Here is a 24413-nt window from a genome sequence, read left to right on the forward strand (position 1 = left end):
TTCTCCCCTCAGTTGTGTATTTTGCTATGTATGAGTGTTACAGTGTGATTTATTACAGTTATTGGAACTGGGTGTATAACAAGCCCATTCACATTTCAAGAGAAGAAGAAGTGTCGCTTACTCTGCAGTTTTCACTAGTAATACATCCTTTCCTAAATTCAGTCTGTTTTACTGACTGTTACAAATCAAATTTGTTCTTCAAGAGTTTGTTTTAAGTGATTAAACAACATTCAAATACGTGGTTTTGTTTCGAAGTGGCTGATATGTTGGTAAATAAGGCATATATAGCATTTTCTACGGCTTATTCCGTGAAGTGAGTTACGGATTTTCTTCATTGAGGTATTGTGATTTCTATCATTTTATACTGTGTCCACAACCTCTAACATACTGTCGGTAATGTTCAAAATTCAATTTCGCTAAATGCATAGATCTCAATTGAGAATATTAGAAGTTAATACTAATCTCTCTCAGTTTCAGCATTCTACATATTTTTAATATTTAATGTTATTAATATTCTTAAATTTTATTTTTTATTAAGCATGAAAAATGAATACGCATATAACTAGCTTGCTTTTTAGAAAACTCCCAGCCTTTGCGTTAAAGTGCCTGCAAGCTCTGTGTAGTAGCCAGGTTGCGAAATCGGGGCGGAAGGGGGGGGGGGGAGGGAGGGAAGGATGTCTCCCCCACCGATGATTTTATTTCAGAGGTCCCCCACCCCCACTAAAATTGTCCGGAGGGTTCCTTTCATTATAAAATAAACAGGAAAATGTAGAACCCATAATTTATTACTGAAATTAATGATTTTTACTAGGCATATATTCATAAAAACATCAGAAATAATTCAAATGACTGCCAGACCTTGAGCAATAAAACAACGTAGCAGTGGCAACTCTCCACCTGCAGTCTAGAAAAGCGGCTGGAATTGATCAGATTTCTGGGGATATACTAAAGACAATGGGTTGGGATATAGTACCATATCTGAAGTACTTATTTGATTATTGTTTGGTCGGAGGAACTATACCAGATGAATGGAGAGTTGCTATAGTAGCCGCTGTGTATAAAGGAAAGGGTGATAGACATAAAGCTGAAAATTACAGGCCAGTACGTTTGACATGCATTGTATGTAAGCTTTGGGAAGGCATTCTTTCTGATTATATTAGACATGTTTGTGAAATTAATAACTGGTTCGATAGAAAGCAATTCGGTTTTAGGAAAGGTTATTCCACTGAAGCTCAACTTGTAGAATTCCAGCAAGATATAGCAGATATCTTGGATTCTGGAGGTCAAATGAACTGTATCGCGATTGTCCTGTCTAAAGCATTTGATAGGGTGCATCATGGGAGACTACTGGCAAAAATGAGTGTAATTGGACTAGACAAAAGAGTGACTGAATGGGTTGCTATATTTCTAGAAAATAGATCTCAGAGAATTAGAGTAGGTGAAGCTTTATCTGGCCCTGTAATAATTAAGAGGGGAAATCCTCAAGGCAGTATTATCAGACCTTTATGTTTTCTTATATATATAAATGATATGAGTAAAGGAGTGGAATCGGAGGTAAGGCTTTTTGCGGATGAGGTTATTCTCTTTAGAGTAATAAATAAGTTACAAGATTGTGAGCAACTGCAACGTGACCTCGAAAATTTTGTGAGATGGACAGCAGGCAATGGTATGTTGATAAACGGGGTTAAAAGCCAGGTTGTGAGTTTCACATATAGGAAAAGTCCTCTCAGTTTTAATTACTGCGTTGATGGGGTGAAAGTTCCCTTTGGGGATCATTGTAAGTATCTAGGTGTTAATATAAGGAAAGATCTTCATTGGGGTAATCACATAAGTGGGATTGTAAATAAAGGGTATAGATCTCTGCACATGGTTATGAGGGTGTTTAGGGGTTGTAGTAAGGATGTAAAGGAGAGTGCATATAAGTCACTGGTAAGACCCCAACTAGAGTATGGTTCCAGTGTATGGGACCCTCACCAGGATTACCTGATTCAAGAACTGGAAAAAATCCAAAGAAAAGCAGCTCAATTTGTTCTGGGTGATTTCTGACAAAAGAGTAGCGTTACAAAAATGTTGCAATGTTTGGGTTGGGAAGAATTGAAAGAAAGAAGAAGAAATGCTCGACTAAGTGGTATGTTATTATTTATAAGCTTCATATCCGTATTGATTGGTATCACTATATAGAAATAATATGAGTCACCACCTTATCAATACACTATTTTATTTACTACCAAACTGGTAAATAGGGTCAATACCGGTTTCGACCCATAATGGGTCATCCTCAGTTGACACATACAAAATATCTACAAAAACATCACATATAATGGTTAATGTTTAAAATTCATCTGTCATTAATATGCTGGTAAGTACATCTTAGAAGAGCTGCTTGACTAAGTGGTATGTTCCGAGCTGTCAGTGGAGAGATGGCGTTGAATGTCATTAGTAGACGAATAAGTTTGAATGGCGTTTATAAAAGTAGGAAAGATCACAATATGGAGATAAAGTTGGAATTCAAGAGGACAAACTGGGGCAAATATTCATTTATAGGAAGGGGAGTTAGGGATTGGAATAACTTACCAAGGGAGATGTTCAATAAATTTCCAATTTCTTTGAAATCATTTAGGAAAAGGCTAGGAAAGCAACAAATAGGGAATCTGCCACCTGGACAACTGCCCTAAATGCAGATCAGTATTGATTGATTGATTGATATTGTTGATGTTTCACCCTGGTAATTCCATCCTCCCTTGTCATTGCTATAAGTAGCTCGAGTTTACACCACTCCTGTACTTCTTGGAGTGGGTGTGATTCCTATAGGTATCAGTAGGACAATATTCACTTGAGCAGGGTACAAACTGCCAAGTTTGTTCAGTCAACACATAGCCTTGGTAGAGGAAAGTTCCATTAAAAAAGCAATAAACCGTGGAAACTCGCGCCTCGTCTGGCCTTTCTTAAGATTGTGAGTCTGTCATAAACTTCTCAGCTTACTGTAATAACGTTCTAACGTTTATCATTCCCGTTATAACAGCAAAATTTGAATAAAGAAATCTCAAATTTACATTTTTCTGGATGGAGAGTGTAATTAAAATACAGGGGAATTTTATACCCGCCCCACCAGGTACTGCCTGAAAAAAAAATTAGTAATTAAGCCCTATGATTCTCCTCCCCCCATCACCAATTCTTTCTGATTTCACACCCTGGTAGTGGCAATATATCGTATATCTAAATTTAGTGGAATGAGGAACTTTTTGCTAAAGAGCAACGCAGATGAAGAAATGCGAGTGGTAGTTTAAGAAAGAAATTGCGATATGTAGGGTGTAATTTTAATTATGATTTTGCTGTGAATGTTGAGTTGTTCTTTACTCTGTATGCTGCGACATATGGTAGTAGGGTTCAAAATCTTGAGAGGTTTCCATTTAGGCTATCTGTATGTTGTTATATCATTGTTGTTATGGAGATTCTTGTGTATCACATCATTACCCCACCGCAGCTATATCCGGTATTTATTCATGATGATTTAGGTAACAGTTGGCTTCCTCTCTGATTTATTGGTGTGTAAAAGATTTTCAGGGGTGAGTGACGGTGAGTTTGTATGGGATCGAATCCTAGGATCTGCAGTCCTGAAAACGTTTCCGTGGTTTCCCCATTTTACCACTAATTTACCTTAATTAATGCTGCTGCATACCTAACCTTATCCCTTTCCCTTGGAATTGTTAGTGCAACATTAAACTGCTAGCAGGAATGGAAAAACAATCTTCAGGAATAAATTCTGGCTGTGGAAACAGTAAAAGGTTGTTGCTTGAAAGTAAATTCAGTAACATATTATTAGAATAACCTGTGATGGCCAGAACAAGTCCCCTCTTGTGAAATACACAAAATACAATTGGTCACAGTTACCTGAATAGATATGTGTTTACATAGAAATCTGTTCCCTGGCATTTCATAAGATTCAACTCAATTAGCCACAGGAACGAAGCTTGTATTACCTGTAGGAGAAATTTTAGTATTCATTGTTAGTGCAGTATGTTTACATTTACAGTAAAATATAACAAAGTGAGTAGCGAACACGGCTATTGGGTGAAGTGAATTCTCTGAGGCAAAACTCGAGGTATTCAACATAGACAATTTTCGTGCCACATGGGGAACAATAAAAACTGCTAAACATTTAAACCACTCATTTGACATGGAACTCCCTACAAGGGGCACTCTGGTAAACACCACTCCATTGAATCATTAGACATGACATGCATAGAAAAATAAAGAAAACGCACTTAAGTAAAGGTGGTGGCATTGTTCGATGAAATGAACTGATAGCACTATTGTATAAATTTTTGTCTTCATTTCAATAGAATTATCTTCATTTTCCATTTCCAGTCTTCTGGGTAGAAATGTGAATCAAGAATCTCCTCAGTTTTTCTTTCTCCACCACTCCTTTCCTTCCTGAAATATTTTTTCTACTTTTACTCCACTCCTCTCTGTACTCTCCTTACTGTATCCATTCACCCCTTTCTGGGCATTCCCCGATGTCTTTCTCATATGACTTTCTCTGTAAATACTTACTGTAGAACTCTATCCTCTTCCATTGTCATCATTTGTCCATACCATTTCAGCTTATGTGTCTCTATCTCGCCTTCCAGTTCAGGGAATCTAATTCACTCCCTTTTCTATGTTTCTGACTTTATCCCTTTATGCCCTCCCTATTATTTCTCTAAGGAATTTCATCTTGGCCTCTTGCGTTCTGTGTTCATCATGTTATTTTGTTGTCCATATGCCTCATGCATATGTCAAAATTTGTGTGTAATACATTGGGTGAAAAATTTTCTTGCATTCCATTGGACATCCCAGTTACAGACTATACATCTCACACATGGGTAAAATTCATTGGCTTGTTCAAGTCTGTATACAATTTCTTAATTTATTTTCCCATCTTCTTCGATTATTTTCTCCGAATATTCAAAGCTTTCCACAACTTCTAATGGTCTTCCATTTACTTCAATATTCCCTCTTCCTTCTCTATTACCTCCCGTCACCACTACTATCGTACTCTTTTCCACACTTATTTTCATTCCATATTCCTCCATTTCCTGATTCCTTGCATTATCTTTTTCTTGTGCTTCCATTTCATCTTCTCCACATATTACTCTCTCATTTGCCTCCTTAGTTCCCATTTTTTGTTGTATACTCTTGTGGATTTCATCCATGATTGTAATGAAGATTGGAGGGGATAAAACACATTCTTTTTGAAGTCATGTTTCTACTTGAACCAGTTTGTTTGTCCTATCATATATTTATACTACATACTCACTTTTCGTTCATGGCTTTTATAATTGGTTCTTCACCTCTCCCTGCCTTCTTTTTATCAGTGCATCCGAGACCACTTGCCATGGTACACTGACATATGCCTTCTCAATATCGATAAATATCATCACTGAATCCTGCCTAAATTCCCATCCGTTCTCCATCACATTCGTAAGGGTCAACAGATTGAAAACTTTTAAAATTGTGTTTACATGAGTAAGGAGGTATGACACCGTATGGAAGTGAAACACAGATAATAACTGATGCCAAGAAAAACAGAGTTGAAGCCTTTTAAATGTCGTGTTATCAGAAGTTCTTGAAGATCAGATTGATAGAACATGTCTCAGATAAAGAGATAGTGAATAAGCTTAATGGAAGGAGAATGGTTTGAGAGAATTTGATCCTAGGAAGGAAAATTGTGATAGAACATACCTCAAAGACTGTGAACTTGTTCAGTTAGTTTTGAAGCTGATTGCAAAGGATAGAAATGGTAGGAAGTTTCCAGTATATGGACCTGGGTGATCAGAGTGATATGCAAACCATACAGTCACTGAATTTTCAAGAAAGGTCATCTTGTTGTGGTTTCCGTTCCATGTAAAACTGTATGTTAGATAACTATTAATACGATATAAGGTGTCATGTAATAATAGGGGTCCTTTTGACTATGATCTTGATATCGACAGATAAGTTAAATTATATTTCCTATGGAAGTGATCACTGTTTTAGAAATCATGTAAAACTGCAGGTCCGTAGCTTTGATAGAAGTATCAGTCATAGAAAACTTTTTTTTTTGCTAGGGGCTTTAATTCGCACCGACACAGATAGGTCTTATAGCGACGATGGGATAGGAAAGGCCTAGGAGTTGGAAGGAAGCAGCCATGGCCTTAATTAGGGTACAGCCCAGCATGTGCCTGGTGTGAAAATGGGAAACCACGGAAAACCATCTTCAGGGCTGCCGATAGTGGGATTCGAACCTACTATCTCCCAGATGCAAGCTCACAGCCGCGCGCCTCAACGCGCACGGCCAACTCGCCCGGTAGTCATAGAAAACTTGAGGTCCTATAGGTATGATTGCAATATCAACAGGCATGTAAAATTTTGGATTTTTTGGTATGTTCATAATATTGATGGTCATAGATAATGACAAGGTTGTTGCTTAGTCTGTTAACAAACACCATAAGTATCAATGACATCAATAAGGTAATATATTTTTCTGGCTTATGTTTCAGTGTAAGGTCAGTAGAAGTAATCAACCATTCCAGGACCTTCTAACTACTTCAGTTTGCAGCACAAAATGGACCTGGAAGCAAAGATCAAAGAGGAACCAGCCTGGCTTGAAGGAAAAACAACTGCATCACTTGTAAGTCCCATTCCAGATAACTTTATAGGGGTCAGAAATTAACCCTTAATAGCTGAATAAGTTTGGCAGGGGCATAATTTTCTGTGTGCTTCCTCAGTACTAACACCAGCAGTCACCAATTGCTGAATGAGCATCTATGCATAGTACAACTCTGTTTTGTTTATTTGTCTGGGAATACACCACAACGCACTACACAAAGCTGCCAACTTTTAGGAACTTAAGGTAGGGCTTGGATTAGTCTGTACTTTTTAGTGTCAGTATCGAAATTACTTTGGTTTAGGGGTTGCACTTTTTTTATTTTTCTCCTCTGATTATAATAGAAGTTGTTAGCGAAACGTACTTTAAAAAAAACTAATATCCTCCTACACTACTGCACCAGCATTAGCACCACGTGTTAAAAATTATTGCTCCTACCATAACTAGTGTAGAAGAAGTTAAATCACAAATCTTTCATTAGTGTTTTTGAACCTGGATACACCAGTCTGCTAAACAAAATGTCAACACAGGTGTGATTATTCTGGGTTACCCTGACATCCACAATGTGCTGGAAGATATTGTGTTTTAAGGAACGAACCGATTTACCTATGACATACGAGGGATGAAATAGCTCAAAATCTGAATGTACGTTCTCTCAAAATAAGTATTTTGCTCAGATGTTGAATTCTTCTAGAAAGACAGAATAGTGATTAGCTCATTTTATTCCTCAAATACTGGTCAGATTCTGTGTTTTATAGAGAACCATGTCTAAGGGCTCTAGAATGTATGATTTCAGAGAATAATTTCGTTTATATGCCCCTTTTTAGTGGGCTCTGACACTTTAAGGACTTAAGGCAAATTAAACAATTTTTTCTTTCCTCTTTCTCATTATTTTCCTGTCCTTTTTGTGCATCCTTTTCATCCATTTCTTAGTTCAGCTACTCTTCTGTATTGAATGTGTTAAGTTGGTATATTCTAGAACTTGTTACTTAATTCACTTTTACTAGTTACTTCACTTACATTAGAATATGGGCTTTCAATTACTGTCCCTCCCCCCTTTAATGCAGAGAAGGTTTTATGAATCCAGGAGTGAAATTTAAATGTCTCATAGTAGATCATAAAAGATCTTCTGTTACTGCAGATATACACTCCAACACTGCTCATTCTCCACTGACGGTGTCCTCATCCCCTCAGCTCCTCACGGAACACTACATAACATGCTTATAGTAGTAAAATATTTCATTTCCAGCTTCTTTGACCTTCGGCTACATCACATCTTTCACTGTTATATGACTGTGTTAAGTCTGCTTCTTTCATGTTTATGTTTTTTCTTACACTTGGAAGCATTGAAATATGGTGTTTGAAACAGAACTGTATGAATTTTTTTATGTAGCCCCTGTGATCTCAGCAAAACCATAGTAGAGAATGTGATTCCATTATTTCAAGTAATTTTAATCTGTCTATAAACAAACTCTGTGCTGAGAACAAAAATTATTTAGAACAGTTGTAACGCTTCTAATTGGTACCGACAACTTTTATGATTTGATTGACATGATTGTACATATGAAAACCGTTCATAAGTGTTCATGCCTATGGCTGCTCCCTTCCAAATTCTGTGTGAGATAGCCCCAGTTTCATCCCTGGTAATATATCTTTTGATATGGCTAGAAAATGTTTTGCATTTTTTATTTTGTTCTCTGTCTCATCCTTTCTCTGACATAAGGAGTGAGCAAGAATAGTAACACCATTCTCAGTACAGCCTTTGGTTGTAACAATCCTCTGCTAGTAGAGATCTTCCTTAAAAATTAGTGAAATTCTGAAAGTAACTATAATACTGGAAATTAATGAATTAACACACTCATTTCTTAGTGACTGTATTTGTAAATGTGTGTTATGAGCATACCTAATATATCTTATTTTCCACAGGAAAATTTTGAACATGTATCAGAAGTAATTGCTTTGAAAGAAGAAGTCAAATCAGAGTTAACAGAGCCAGAGTCATCACAGGAAAACTCTCTTGAGGTAATGTACATAATTTGATGAGCCATTGTCAGGTAATGGAAATGGGTAGAAAATGGCTCAACAGATACCATGGTTTGATCCATCTTTTTAGTGGACATGATTGATAGTCCTACAGAAAATATACCTTTTTATGAGATTGACTGTTTACTTACCTAGTTTTCACTTTTCCTTCAAGTTGTTTCATGATCATGCGTTATGAATTGTGCAGCAGTTAGGATTATTCCAAAGACCTTTACTTTGTCATTTGGGAGCTCGTATCATTCCTGCTAATACTTTTGAATTTGTTACTTAGTTTTGAACACAAAATAGCTAAAAGATAAATTGTTTTGTTACTGTTACAGGATATTTTATTAGTTGTTCCCAAATGAAACACCTTTGTTATCTAATTGATTATATTAATTATTGATTTCTAAATAATACAGTAATTTATTGATAGAAGATGCAGGTGATGTGCTTGTTTACTGTGAGCGTTTGCTTGTATACTACACACATTGTAGCCATCTCTTGGCAAGTGAAAAATATTCTTTTTCTCCCTAATGTGGTCTGTGGTGGTACTAGTCCATATAATACTTGTAACGGGCAGTGCACCTCAACCCCTCACATTTAAAGCAAGCGCCTTAAGGAACACTATCTATCGAACAAAACATGAAACCTCTAATGCATAAAGTTGGGGCATTGATCAGAATATGTCACTACTGAATAAATGAGTAATATGATATTTTAAAGTTTCCTAAACTGACTGGATTTCTTTGTTTTGTTTTGGTGTACATCAAGAAGTTTGAACTTTTCTCCATAGATGTCCCTACAAAATGTTTAGGTCAGGTACTCTGGTGCAAGGTGGAAAAATGATTTAAAGAAGTTTTGGGTTTATAAGTTTTCTCAACTAATTTGACTTTCATTTATTGTGATACTCCAATGTTTTGCAACTCTTCCTTCGCATCCCGCCAGCTTTGGAGTATGGCCAATCACAAATTTTCTGTATTTATTTTTCAGCCAATCATAAGCTTCTCGTAAATTTTTGAGTATCCAATAAAATGAGAGGGTGTTGTCAGATTTAGTCCAGAGCCTTCTCGAACCCTCCCCTAGGGTATAAAAACTGCCGCTTTTTCTAGTTACCTTGTCTTATTCTCATCGAATTTCTAAGTGTGTATGTTAAGACAGGAGGCGAGGCAGAACGTCAGCCCAGGTAATGGCCACCAGTTTTCTTACTCTAGCTATTTTTGCAAACTCACCCGAGGGGAAGGTTCTAATGTTCAACTATGTAACCATCTGTTTTCGAAAATGTAAACTTTCTTTCTGCTAATGTAAAATTTCATACAGACTTAAACTCTAAATCAAGGATAGAGAGTGCGTTACCCTCTCGAATTCCCCTTCAATTTAAGTTGATGTGACTGCGATTTTGTACCTTTTTTTCTCCTGTAAATCACTCATGAACTTCTCTTTTGAGTCACCTCAGTAGTGTGGAATTAGCCTCTGCATCATCGGGGCACAAGCCCAAGTAGAGTTTTAAAACTTGGTTTTCAAGGAGCGCAGTTGTACGACACCATACATTTTGACTTTTTGGGCCAGTAATTTAACCTGTTCTTCTTTTCCCCGAAGGCCCAGTAGTATGGGTACTAGATACCCCTGTGTAAAGGAATTGTAAATTGTAGGTTGTGCCGAGAGATGCCAGAAATTGTAAGGTTTTGTGTAATGTTTCCTGGAGTAGGCTATACGGAATTGGGAGCACAGCCTCCTTTGGTTGAATTTAAAGAGCATGTAAACTCTTTTCTGATATTGGTGTAATTTTGAGTGGGGCCTTTGGAAGGCCGTATGTGTAACCTTCGGAGCAAGGTGCTCTTGAACTGTGTCTTGGGAGATATCTCTCGTTATCTAACCAAACGCAACATTTGTGACGTTGTAAACATGGAAATTGGAGCTGGAAGCTCAAAACTTGTAATTTCCAACTCTTGGGTTTCTATTCTTGTTTGCTATTTTGTACCTGACATTTTATTCCTTGACCTAGTGAAGAATTTTTTCAAGTTTGAGATCTAAAAAAAATATAACATTCATGTAAAAGTTTAAATTAATCTTTGATATCGTAGATAGACCCATTCAAGCCGATTACCTCCTTTCACCTCTCTGTATTCCCCAGATAATCCCAGAACAATATTACTTAAACATGCAATGAATAAATAAGCCATTCAAGAGTTATCTTGCCTTTCTGTTTCATACTTCGTAAGGGATTATGTTTGTGAATTGGCCTTGTAAGTTCACAGTTACTCACCTGAACATTCGTTACATGAATGAATTCATCATTACCAGGATGCACATTTGATCACTGTCATTGTCCACTTCATGGCATGGGTGTCATCTTCTTTCAGTATTACTATGTCGCTATGGGGTATTTCATTGTCCATTTATTGAGATATTAATTTCACCATCTCTTCCAGGAGTTCTGGGTTAGCTGCTGAAAATATAGCCATGTGGGCCAGGTTGTGATGAGAGAGGAAGTATAATCATTATCAGAGAGTGTAGTAATTGGTTCTCCTATAAGGAAATTGGATGTAGTTAGGTAAGAAGTGTCAAAAGGGTCATCGTTTAGCTTTGGTGAGAGGATGTGAATATGTGTTGTAATAATGGTCCATTCTTTGTTGGTGAAGTGATAAGAATCATCACTTGTCTGAGCTGATATACCAGACTCTTGACAGCTGCTTCCCAGATTCCACTAAAGTATGGTGCTGCAGAAGGGATGAAATGCCACGTCAGCCCCATGCCTGCAGTTGTGTGATGAGTTGGTTTTGTGAGGGTTGTTTTGCAGAAAGGCCTTGATTTCTGTAGCTGCTCCAAATAAGTTTGTGCCATTAATGCTGTAGATGTTCAGGGGTTGATCTCTATGAAAACTAAGTTGATAAAGTGAGGAGAAAAATGTTGTTGTGATGTGATCGGTTATCATGTCTACTTAGACAGCCTTGGTAGCTAGGCAGTCTGGTCTTGTTCGATTTCACATGATTTTTTACTAGAATTGTGCCAGCATAGTCTATGCTAGTTTTATGGAATGGGTATGTTGGGGTTACAGGCATCATTTGTGTATTTCGCATTCATTGTTCTGAGTTATCTGCATTCACTTGAGACATGTATGAGTGTGGCTTCTATCCGTCCACCTTGTCGAGTAGATCCTAAACTTTTCTCTCAGAGTGTTGAGTGCCGGGATGAATTAGTTGAAGGTGTTCTGCCATCATAATTATATTTGTGAGATGAAGCAGAATTTCTAATGCTTCCACTCCACTAGTATTGGAGTATTGCACAGTCTTCCACCGATAAGAAGATGACCTTCTTGATGTATGATTGGATGTATAGTCTTTATATGAGTTGATAGTTTCCTACACAACAATAATCTACCATTCGTGTACAGGGTTCATCTCCGATACAAACGGTGGACTTTAATTTCACTCTGTGGGTTGTTTACAACAATCTCAGATAATTATATGTTACAAATCTCATGACTGGTCTGTATTGTTATGTAGATTTATTCAACAATGTTACAAAAGTTTATTGAAGTCCATGTAATCAATACACATTGGGTTCTTAAAATGAACAATACATCTTGTCATGCTAATTTAATGGGACATGTTTCGCCCAATGCATGGTCATCATCAGCCGTGATCTCATGCCTAAGGGATAAAAATCAGGATTCTTATTACACTAGTCAAAGTGTTACATAGAGGAACGTGTGTTATAAAAATGAGGAAACTTGTTGTAAGTTCACAAACGACAATTGACACAATGAAGACATGTCTAAAAAGTGTTTGGTGAAACGATGTGGTTATGCGTTATAAGAGTGATCCATTCTTTGTTGTTAAAGCGATAAGAATCCATCACTCTTCTAAGGTGATATATCAGACTCTTGACAGCTGCTTCCCAGATTCCACCAAAGTGTGGTGCTGCAGGAGGGATGAAATGCTATGTCAGTCTCATGCCTGCAGTTGTGTGAAGAGTTGGTTTTCTATGGGCTGCTCTGAAGAAGTCTGTGCCATTATTGGTGTAAATGTTCAGCATACAGCCAACAGCGCATAAGCTCAATACTCCGCCCATCTCCTCTCCTCCGCCACACCCCTTTCCCTAAATACCACACAGATACAATACATGAAGTGCAAGTGTCATTCGTTCTGATGCTGCAAAGGCAATTAATTCACACCAGAACAGAACTTTGTAATATTTCCTTTGTGATTAGTTTTGAAATATTTTTCAATATCTTTTGTGCAGTACTATTTGTAAGTTGTTGTCTCTCGTGTTTCAGTACATCTGAAGTAGCCAATTCTTGTTCATACACTACTGTCCTTTTATTTGTGTGACTGCTTGCCTATTATTTATATCTTCCCCCCATGTGCCATCCATGGTATACCCCTTGTTGGTCGCACTTGCGTATGTCTCTTCGACGATCATCTTTATCTTTCGTAAGTAATTATACTAACCTATCCATCACAGATACACCTCAGCTTTTTGTTTTGGAGAACTGGTTAGGTTTCATGAGTTCTCTGATCTATTATTAGATGTTGCATGAAAACTTGAGTTCCTGTGAGCCTAGTTCTTAGAAACTACAGTGGAGTAACCCCTTTGGTCTCTGATAACTGAATCTGGAACATGTGCTTGGCTCAGAGTAAGCACTTTGCTTAGTAATGATTGAATATTCCAGAAATAATTTGCTCATAGGTGTAATCCAGGCTGATTTAAATATTCTAGATTTTTTAATTCTCAGTTAGGTTGTGGTTTTATTCTTGATAGGGTAATTCTGATAAGTAGATATGTAGAGTATTTAGTACAAAGGTGGGTTAGATCCTGCAAATTATTATTTTGTGTGTGTGTGTGTGTGTGTGTGTGTGTGTGTGTGTGTGTGTGTGTGTGTGTGTGTGTAATGCAGGCTGATTTAAATTTATTAAATTTGGTAATTTCCAGCTGGGTCGGGGATTTTATTATTTATTACCATGTAGGTGATTCTGATAAGATGCAAACTACTGCAGGACTAACTTCTGGCACCAGCAAATTTTTTCTTATTGGGTATGCATGTTGAGTATTCAGTATGAAGGTGGTTTGGATCCTCCAAATTATTATTATTAATATTATTGTTAACGAGTTTTGGTGGAACACAGAGAGGTGAAAGAAGGTGCTGGTTTGAGTGGGTCTATCTACGATAGTCAAACACTAATTTAAAACTTTAAAATAAATGTTATATTTCTTTTCAACAAACAACAAGATTTCAGGTACAGAGGTAGTTTGTACAAAACAGAAAAACCTAGAAAATGTTAATTACAAAATTCGAGCTCCCAGCTCCGTATTTACAACGTCCTTACATCACTATTGTTGCGTTTAGTTAGATAGGCAAGCAGACAGATCTTCCAAATTGTTTTACAGGAAAATTTAAATCACAATTTTCAAAAGCTCTTTGCTCCAAACGTTACAAGTTATGGGCTTCTAATGCCACCTTTTAATATCATGCAAATATATTTTACATTTGAAGAAAAGAGCCTCAATGCTCTACAATTCTACCAAGGAGACTACGCTCCCAAACCCTTACAGCCTCTAACTTATGCACTGGTGATTCGAGCATCTTGCTCAATCAAATTTTCACTTTCTGTTCTCTCTTGGCACAACCTACATTTAACAAGACTGTATCAATTGATTTTAAAGTTTACACAGGGGTATCGTGTACCCATTCTCCCGGGCCTTCATAAAAGATAACAGGTTAATTACTGGCCCAAGAATCAGAAAGTACGGAGGCGGAAACATGCGCGCCATGAAATCAAAGATTAAAACTCTACTTGGACTAGTGGCTCGATGATGCAGAGGCTAATCCCACACTACTGAGGTGACTAGATGGAGGAAATTTAAGTTACAAGGCTTCAGATAGAAAACGGTTACAAAAACATAGTCACCTCAAAAACAAGTTGATAAGGAATTCAAGAGGTTGTCACACTCTCTTTTTTCAAATTTCAGTTAAGTACAGTTGATATACTAGAACTTTTACATGAGAAGAAAAAGAAATTTACATTTTAGAAAATGGACATTTACATAGTTAAATGTTGAAACTTTCCCCTCGAGTCAGCTGTCGGAGATAACTACTGAGATAGAAAAATGTTGGCCATTACCTTAGCTGATGTTCTGCCTGCTGATGAATGAGGCCCCCGCCTCCTCTCTTAGCACACACACTCAATAGTACGATGATCAGTAAGACATCTTAACTCGAAAAAGCCTCAGCTTGTATAGACGAGAGGAAAGGTTAAGACCAGACACACCCCCTCATTTTTATTGGATACTCGAAAAGTTACGAGAAGCCTATGATTGGCAGAAAAGTTAATATACTTAATTTTTGATTGGCCAGAATCCAAAGCTGGCGGGATGAGTAAGAAGTGTTGAAAACCTAGAAGTATAAAAAACAAAGAATGTCTGTTCAGTTCAGAAAATCTATAAACACAAAATTTATTTAAATTTATAATTGTTCTACTTTACACCAGAGTGCATGATGTCACATTTTAATAGAGATATCTATGGAGAAGAGTCCGAACTTCTTGGAAATAGCTGTTGCCAACTGTTATATACAAAAACAAAAGAAATCCAGTCAGTTTAGGACATTTAAAAAGTAACGTATTACTCTATCACATTAGTAGTGACATCTGTTGATCAACGTCCCAACTTCTTGCACTAGTTGTTTCAATTTTTATTTGACAGATAGCATTCTTCAAGGCGCTTCTTTTAAATGCACGGGGTTGAGGTGTACCTCCCGGTACACACCTTCTCCCCAAAAGTCCTACCCTGGAGTTACACTAGAAATTTGCAAAATATTATGTTGGAATTTCACAGATGGAAAATTTCTTGCTGAAAGTTTAATTTAGAAAATATATTTTGAAAACCTGTTTGAAGTCTTCCAGAAGTTGTCAAAGCCTTGCCTTGTTTTAAGTTTGACGGGAAGAGCAGCCGCCGCTGCCGATACCCAGGTGTGGTCCCCCGCACCCCTCAAGTACCCTTGGTTACTCCTCTCCCGCTACTTTGAGAGAGGTAGCCATGGTAAGGGTCGCCACAGACCAGATATAGTAATGCTGCTCCAAGATGGGTAGGTGGTTGAGTTACCGCACCCCAGTCCTTGCCGGAAAGGAAGGATATCTGGCGCGCTGTTCAGAAGGAGGCTGGACTAGAGTAAAGTGGGCCCCCACACTACGTCGGCATCGCTCGCCATATGTTGCGACACAGCTGCCGATGGCTGAGAGAGCACTGAAACCATTATTTATTTGTCGACAGAGATTGTTTGCTGGAGATCGAGGGTCTTTATTTTTTGCAGGTCGTGATGAGGCGGGCGGCGTAGATGATGAGTGTGTGTTTGTTGGCCGGGATTTTGAGATGGGGGCTAGATAATGGCCGCCAGGCCATGGACAAACTGAAACCCTTATTGGAGGGGAAGCTTGTACAAATCTTTTTACAATACATGATATGAATTTCTTATGATCGGGGAAGAATGCCTCCAAATTTCAAAACAATTTACCTAATTAATTTAATGATTTAAAATCATTACTGTAAGGGATGTAATCTTTGCATACTGCCAAGATTTAGTGGCCTATGTACTCAAACAAGGAATTTATATTGGTTTCACCTGAGAAAGGTGAACCCTAAATGTATTCTCAGTGGGTGGGTTGCTGACCAATAAGGTGACAAAGGCTAAGAAATCCAAAATAATACATGGCCCATGAAATCTGCGGACAGGTACGAAATTTTTAAACATAACCTGACCTCCAACTTTTAAATTGATAGGCCTCCGTCCACGATCGTATCTCTCTCTAACCATTTCATGAAAATCTTTAAGGTTATTCTTAGCCTTCTTCCATAGATCTCTAATACACTGACTGACAGTGACAATGCAACACCAAGGAGGAGTGGTTCGGAAAGGATGAAAGTTGGGGAAAAACAGAGACGGCACGGATGAATAATTGATGTTTATTTCACACCGATATGCAGGTTACACAATGCGCACGGCATCGACTCAGTAGGATGTAGGACCACTGCGAGCGGCGATGCACGCAAAAACACGTCGAGGTACAGAGTCAATAAGAGTGCGGATGGTGTCCTGAGGGATGGTTCTCCATTCTCTGTCAACCATTTGCCACAGTTGGTCGTCCGTACGAGGCTGGGGCAGAGTTTGCAAACGGCGTCCAATGAGATCCCACACGTGTTCGATTGGTGAGAGATCCGGAGAGTACGCTGGCCACGGAAGCATCTGTACACCTCGTAGAGCCTGTTGGGAGATGCGAGCAGTGTGTGGGCGGGCATTATCCTGCTGAAACAGAGCATTGGGCAGCCCCTGAAGGTACGGGAGTGCCACCGGCCGCAGCACATGCTGCACGTAACGGTGGGCATTTAACGTGCCTTAAATACGCACTAGAGGTGACGTGGAATCATACGCAATAGCGCCCCAAACCATGATGCCGCGTTGTCTAGCGGTAGGGCGCTCCACAGTTACTGCCGGATTTGACCTTTCTTCACGCCGACGCCACACTCGTCTGCGTTGACTATCACTGACAGAACAGAAGCGTGACTCATCGGAGAACACGACGTTCCGCCATTCCCTCATCCAAGTCGCTCTAGCCCGGCACCATGCCAGGCGTGCACGTCTATGCTGTGGAGTCAATGGTAATCTTCTGAGCGGACGCCGGGAGTGCAGGCCTCCTTCAACCAATCGACGGGAAATTGTTCTGGTCGATATTGGAACAGCCAGGGTGTCTTGCACATGCTGAAGAATGGAGGTTGACGTGGCGTGCGGGGCTGCCACCGCTTGGCGGAGGATGCGCCGATCCTCGCGTGCTGACGTCACTCGGGCTGCGCCTGGACCCCTCGCACGTGCCACATGTCCCTGCGCCAACCATCTTCGCCACAGGCGCTGCACCGTGGACACATCCCTATGGGTATCGGCTGTGATTTGACGAAGCGACCAACCTGCCCTTCTCAGCCCGATCACCATACCCCTCGTAAAGTCGTCTGTCTGCTGGAAATGCCTCCGTTGACGGCGGCCTGGCATTCTTAGCTATACACGTGTCCTGTGGCACACGACAACACGTTGTACAATGACTGTCGGCTGAGAAATCACGGTACGAAGTGGGCCATTCGCCAACGCCGTGTCCCATTTATCGTTCGCTACGTGCGCAGCACAGTGGCGCATTTCACATCATGAGCATACCTCAGTGGCGTCAGTCTACCCTGCAATTGGCATAAAGTTCTGACCACTCCTTCTTGGTGTTGCATTTGCTCTGTCAGTCAGTGTATTATCAGGATCTATTGTCTCTGGCAATATGTCATTAAATGACCATAGATTAGACAGCGGCGTATTGGGAACAAATATAAACTTGAGAGAGGCAGGGGTGAACTTGTGTGACTCATTAAATGATGAATTTAAAGCAAAAGATAACCAATGCAAAGAAGTATCCCACCTGGAATTATCTTCATGATGAAAGTGATCAACGCCAATTGAAGATTACGAGTGACCCGCCTAGCCAGAGATGGTTGAGGGTAATAAGCAGAAGTTGTTACATGTGAAATAGACAGGTCGAAACAGAATTTTCGGAATAAGTTAGATGTGGAAGCCTTAGCATTATCAGAAACAATATATCAGCAGGGACCATCAGAATCAAAGATAATATTAAGACAAAAAATTGTTGACTGAGCAATTGCCAGTTTAGTTGGATACAACTATGAAAATCTAGTGAAGCCATCTACGCACACCAGAATGAATTTATTCCTGTTCCCCTTTGATTGGGGGAAAGGTCCGACGTAGTCTATATATAAACGCTCCATGGGGCGAGATGCTTGATGCGACGACAATAGCCCTAGCTTAGTGGACAAGGTGGACTTCCTAAGCAAGCAATATTTACAAGCCTTAACCATTTCTCTAATTTCACCGTCCATACTCTTCCAAATAAACATCTCTCTGATGTTTTCCTAAGTTTAAAAGATGCCTAAATGCCTCATGATAGTATTTGAAGATCATGGGTACAAGCACAGCTGGAACCAATACTTTCCTCTTCTGGTCGTGCCTCGAAGGGCAACACAAAACCCCGTTCCTCAGTACGTAAGGGACAACCTGTTCCCCAGCAGAAAGGATTTCTATAATGGGAGCCAGCAATGGATCTTCATGTTGATATTTCTCAATATCCCGAAATAACATTGGGGCATCAGTCAGAGTAGCACTAATACATGAAGGTATGGGCGTGGGAAGAGCAGAACTATCTCCCCTTTCACCGGTTTCAACCCCATTGGAAAACATGCTGCTTAGTCCATCAGCAACTATATACTTACATGTCTTACATGTCTTACATCAAATTGGAATGCAGAAATCCTGATAGCCCAACGTGCGATACGTCCAGTACGATGAGGCCTAGCTATTACCCAACTTAAGGCTTGATTGTCCGTCTCTAATTCAAATCGGACATGTTCCAGATAAGGGCGGATCCTCTCCAGGGCAAACAATACTGCCAAACCCTCAAGTTCATAGATAAAATATTTGGCTTCTTGAGCCGATAAGGTGCTATACTGAAATTCAACCCAAGAGCTCAGGAAAATTATCCTTCCGCACGTGAGCACGTCCCTGTTTCCCCTTCCCGTCTCCGTTCTCCATCTCTGCTACAACCAGCTTATTATTAACGCCGTGCGTCTATCTGACAAGTACTTCATTCTGAAATAGTGAAGCATCAAACGAAATCACATCCTTTCACATAGCTGTACATTGATTACGTACCATACCTATTTATTCCTTTATTGACCATGTAAAACCTAAAGATTACTGACGAATACCGAGGAAAGATGAACAAGGTTTATTTTTATTTCAAAACTAGCAAATGTACCCGTGCTTCGCTACGGTATTCTGCATTGTATACGAATATTGAAGTAAATACTGTACATGCAGTAAATAAGATTGTTTTAAAATAGCATGTCTCTTAGCGTTATCCGAGAAACAATATGCAGAGGTCCCCATACGTTGTTTCCAGTGTAAAGTGCTTGTTACGGATTTGTGATGATAACGACAGGCTCACTTCCCTACTGCGATTCACAATCGAGTTGGGAAGTTTACATTATAATTGCAGGCCCCATTGCCTACTGCGCGGTCACAATCTATTTGGGGAGTTTCCGTTACAATTGCAGGCCCCCTTTCCTACCTCCAGACATATTACAAATTGAAGAGTTTTTATTATAATGGCAGGAAACTTCCCTACAACCAGTCAAAATTGAGTTGTGCAGTTATCATTATAATGATAGGCCCCTTTTCCAACTGCCAGCCAGCTTCCTGCCAGTCACACCAAGTTGATGAGTTTCCATCAAAATAGCAGGCCAGTATGCCTAATGCCAGTCACATTTTAGATGGGTACATCTGTTTATAACTGCGGGAACGCTTGCCTACAGCCAAAGACTGTATGCTGCATGCTCCCTTGCCTTCTGAAAGTCAAATCGAGAAGTGAATTATTCATTACAATGGTAGGCCTGCCTCATTAATGCCAGTTACACAGGAATTGGAGAAGGACTCCATTCCTACTGCCAGTCATAGTCGGTGTGCGGAGTACTGATTACAATAGCAGACACACCCTTTCTCGATCGCTACAAAATCGACATCAGTGAATATATATAGTTCGACATACGAAAGTATGTGCTTGTTTACAATATTGCAGACCTTCATTTACAGATTAACTGCTTCTAAACGGTACATCATATCGAGAAAAGATTGTACCATAAGACGCCGGATTTAGCGGCCTAAATTGCTGGTCATATGATATGAATTATGTATGTGAAAAGTACTACTTTACTTAAGATCGAGAAATAGAGAAAAGTCAAACGTAAAATGGATATAAATACGACAAAAAGTCGTACGACCAAGGTTGTAGATCACTCCAAATTGAACGGGGATTGTGCCATCCGTTATGTGATGATACTTCCCGAAGGTCTGCACCATCATTAAAATTGCCTCCATATTTCGATATTCTTCGGGATAGAAAGGGAAAAATTTAAAGCCCTTGGAAGTTTTCCGCCCGTTACAGGCTAAGTCGTAAAATTTTGCCAAATTTCAGTTTTCTTTCTCGACTGGCAGATTATGCCGCAATCTGGGTTTTCAGTGAGAAGTGTAAAAAGTAGAACTTTCAAGATACTAAACCAAAAAATATGCAGATGATCATTATTACCCCTTAAGCGTGTAGCTGTACGAAAATTTCGACAAAATAGTCTATGTACAGGCACACAGTAGTTACGATTTTATTTACATAGATAAATAAGGAACCTGCTCCACGTACAACACCTTTTGGGCTATATCCGCTGGACTTAACCGGAAAAACGGACCGTTTATGATATCTCCCTTATTAATCCTCCTGTCGAAAAAATGCACATGAAAAAAAGTTTTAGAGATGGAATTCCATCATGTTTGGTCGATATCCAGTCAGGTTGGTCTTGTACTGTATATATTCTGGAAGAGTAAAATCACCATTTCGGTTCCCTATAAACCGCCAGTCCATTCCGGGAACATGAAATGTTATTGACGATTAACACCTACCGTTGGACAGGTGGATGTTAATATAAAGTTTGACTCAAATATCTTCAGTAGTTTTCAAGTTGTAAAACATACGCTTTACACGCACCCGCTCTTGAGTTAAGTCCGGTGGGACTTGTACCGGAAAACGGTCCGTTAATGATATCTCCCTTATTAATCCTCGTATTGAAATGATGCACATGAGGAAAAAGGCCTAGAAATGAATTTCCATTACGGCAGCTAAATTTACATTAAGTTTGGTTGCAAAATGACGGTTTCGGTTTCGTATAATCCCCCAGTCAATTCAGGGATTCAGAAACAATACTTGCCCTAAAACCTACCAAAGGACAGATGGATTCTAAATATCAAGTTTGGTGGAAATATATCCAGTAGTTTCCAAGTTTTAGACAAACAGACAAACAAACAAACAGACAGACACCAAAACAGAATATATGCAGATGGTCATTATTACACCTGAAACGGATAACTGTACGGAAATTTCGCCAAAATTGTCAATGTACAGACATACTCTAGAAGTGTAGACCTTTATTTCGATAGTTACTGCTTTGCAACTGTACGACGTATCTACAAACGGACTTCACCATCAGACGCCCCTTTCAGTGCTCTACATGGTTGGTCCTATGACATCTTCTCGTATCTCCTTTATTTATGGGTTAGATTGAGTTAGAGTCATTGAATGGGGTGAAATCTTGTACAGTTTTTGAATGCTACTTTATATTTTTGATTCTCATGTGACAGCTAGAATCATAAAATTTGGCTATAACATTGCCAATGGTCATGTCAATGTGCGTGCCGAATGTCGTGATTCTACCTTTCCTATAAGTGTGCCAAATGATAACATATACGTGTAAAAGTACAAAATCAACTTGTGTTTAATGTATTAGGGATAGAAATACGACGAAAAGTCACAGGACAAAAGTTGTAGATCTCTCCAAAATGAAACGCAATTTGCTTTGTGACTTTTGATACGACTTACTGATTAGCCACCAATTACCCCGAAACGAAGGTCTGCACCGCCGTTAAAATTGCATCCATATTTCGGAATTTTCCTGGGCCAGAAGTTATACATTTGCATAGCTTAGAATATTTCCTCAAAGGAAAGAGTGTACAGCATTCGGGATTAGCACTCGCATACATACGTGGTAATTAAGGAAGAAAGTAATACAGTTTAGTAAGTTGAAATTAATAGAAAATAGATTATAACAGAGGACATCCGGATGACGACAAATATATAAATACCAAGTGAATGTATTGGAAAATCAAATGCTCCTCAATAAATTATGCCGGAGTGAGTTATGGATATAAGAAAGCGGTAATCGGAGAGAAATTTAGGCGCAGGGATTCTTAGGTAATCAGATAAGAAGATGAATATTTGTGTTATTACTTATGCTATTCGAGGACGGTTATAACCTCCAATGATATTCCGCCAATATCCCGCAGAATGGCCGATTGACGACTCTCTTGCTTTCTACCCAAGGAACAACCACGAATTTAAAGGAATGATGAGGAAAATGACAATACGTTACTTCCCTGCTGGCAAGCAGTCAGAGACGTTGCCATGGTAACCCATATATTCGTTATCGCTCTGTCGGTCCCTCAATGCCGAGCATGGTATCGGCAGAAAATAGTAAATTTCTCCGTCATTTGAAGAGTAAGGTAAATTATGAACACAACGAAAGTTGTTTGTGATGAAGAGACCTTTCACATACGGTCCACAGAGTTTGCAGAAAATCAATAGTATAAGAGAAAATGGAGGAAGACCGTTGTGGTTTTCCTATAGACCCCCGTCTTTTCAAAGATTTTAAAATGATATGCATATCGAAACCTTCCCCGGGGTGAGTATACTCTAAATATGAAGTTTGGTTGAGATCTATCCAGCCCTTTCGACGTGATGGTGGAACAAACAAACATTTTTATTCTTTTTATTTTGCTAGTTGCTTTACGTCGCACCGACACAGATAGGTCTTATGGCGACGATGGGACAGGGAAGGGATAGGAGTTGGAAGGAATCGGCCGTGGCCTTAATTAAGGTACAGCCCCAGCATTTGCCTGGTGTGAAAATGGGAAACCACGGAAAACCATTTTCAGACCTGCCGACAGTGGGGTTCGAACCTACTATCTCCCGAATACTGGATATTGGCCGCACTTAAGCCAAACAAACAAACAAACAAACAAACAAACAAACAGACAAACAGAAACGAACAACTTTATTTATAAGATTATTTTTATACCACTCCCCTCGCCCCCTGCCAAAAGGGTGCTAGGGGTGTCTTACCCTCACGCGGTTTGTCTCCTGATACTAATTGATAAGTGTACCACGTTTGGTGAAATTGCTCCAGTGGTTTAGGAGGAGATGTGTCATATACACACCCACACCCACGCACACACACACATCAATTTTTATATATAGTAAGAAGAAGAAGATAATATTTTTATATGTAGTTTTTCGATTAATTTTATATCTCACCCCCTTCGCTCCCCACTTGGATTTGCAAAAAATCCGGAGTAATACTATTCATCTCAGAGACCCTGAAATCTATGGATTCGAAACTGTTTTTAATTATTTCTATATCTCACCCCACCCCCCCACCCTTTGCTCCCAACCTAAAAGGGGGCTGGATTTTAAAAAAATTCTAGAGTATCACTTTTCAACTCAGCGACCCCGATAACTATGAATTCGACACTATTCTCGATTATTATTGTAACTACCACCCCCCTGACCCTCTCCCTTAAGGGCGCTAGGGATGGCTTACCCCCCACAGTGATCGTCTCCCGATAGTAAGTGATTCGTGTACCAAGTTTGGTTGAAATTGCTCCAGTGGTTTAGTTGGAGATGTGTCATTTACACACACACTTCCATTTCTATATATAGTAAGATTTTTACACTCGTTCTTCACCCCCTTTCCATCCCCGCTCAAAGGAGTCCTATGAGTGCCTTACACAACAGTATATTTTTTTCCCAGATATTAAGTCTTATTTGTACCTATTTTGGTTGACAGCTATGCCCAAACGTACATGCATAATCTCACTGCTCTAGAATCCTGGAGCTGACGTTGCCATGGTTACGGCAGTTCATTTCTTTATCCGATTCCTAGAGCAGGGGTAGTGTGGTGCCAATATCTCCGTAACGGTTGGTTTTAGGGTCTTAAAACATGGTTTTCGGGCCCGTAGGGCTTACCGAGTTTTGTTCTTTGCGTCAAGAGGATTAAATTGAGC

The 24413-nt window shown here is 39.3% G+C and overlaps 1 protein-coding gene across 1 annotated transcript in view; it reads left to right on the top strand.

Annotated features, from left to right (window-relative positions):
* The first annotated feature begins 6534 nt into the window (after nucleotides 1–6534).
* The window catches only part of LOC136882194 (uncharacterized protein PF3D7_1120000-like), a 57321-nt gene continuing 39442 nt past the window's right edge, over nucleotides 6535–24413 (top strand). The window contains exons 1-2 of the mRNA XM_067154755.2: nucleotides 6535–6652; nucleotides 8555–8650. Coding sequence (XP_067010856.1) covers nucleotides 6587–6652; nucleotides 8555–8650 — 162 coding nt within the window. The 5' untranslated portion in view covers nucleotides 6535–6586. The remainder of the gene's footprint in view (nucleotides 6653–8554; nucleotides 8651–24413) is intronic.

This window comes from Anabrus simplex, chromosome 10 (assembly GCF_040414725.1).
Source record: "Anabrus simplex isolate iqAnaSimp1 chromosome 10, ASM4041472v1, whole genome shotgun sequence".
Taxonomy (NCBI): Eukaryota; Metazoa; Arthropoda; class Insecta; order Orthoptera; family Tettigoniidae; genus Anabrus; species Anabrus simplex.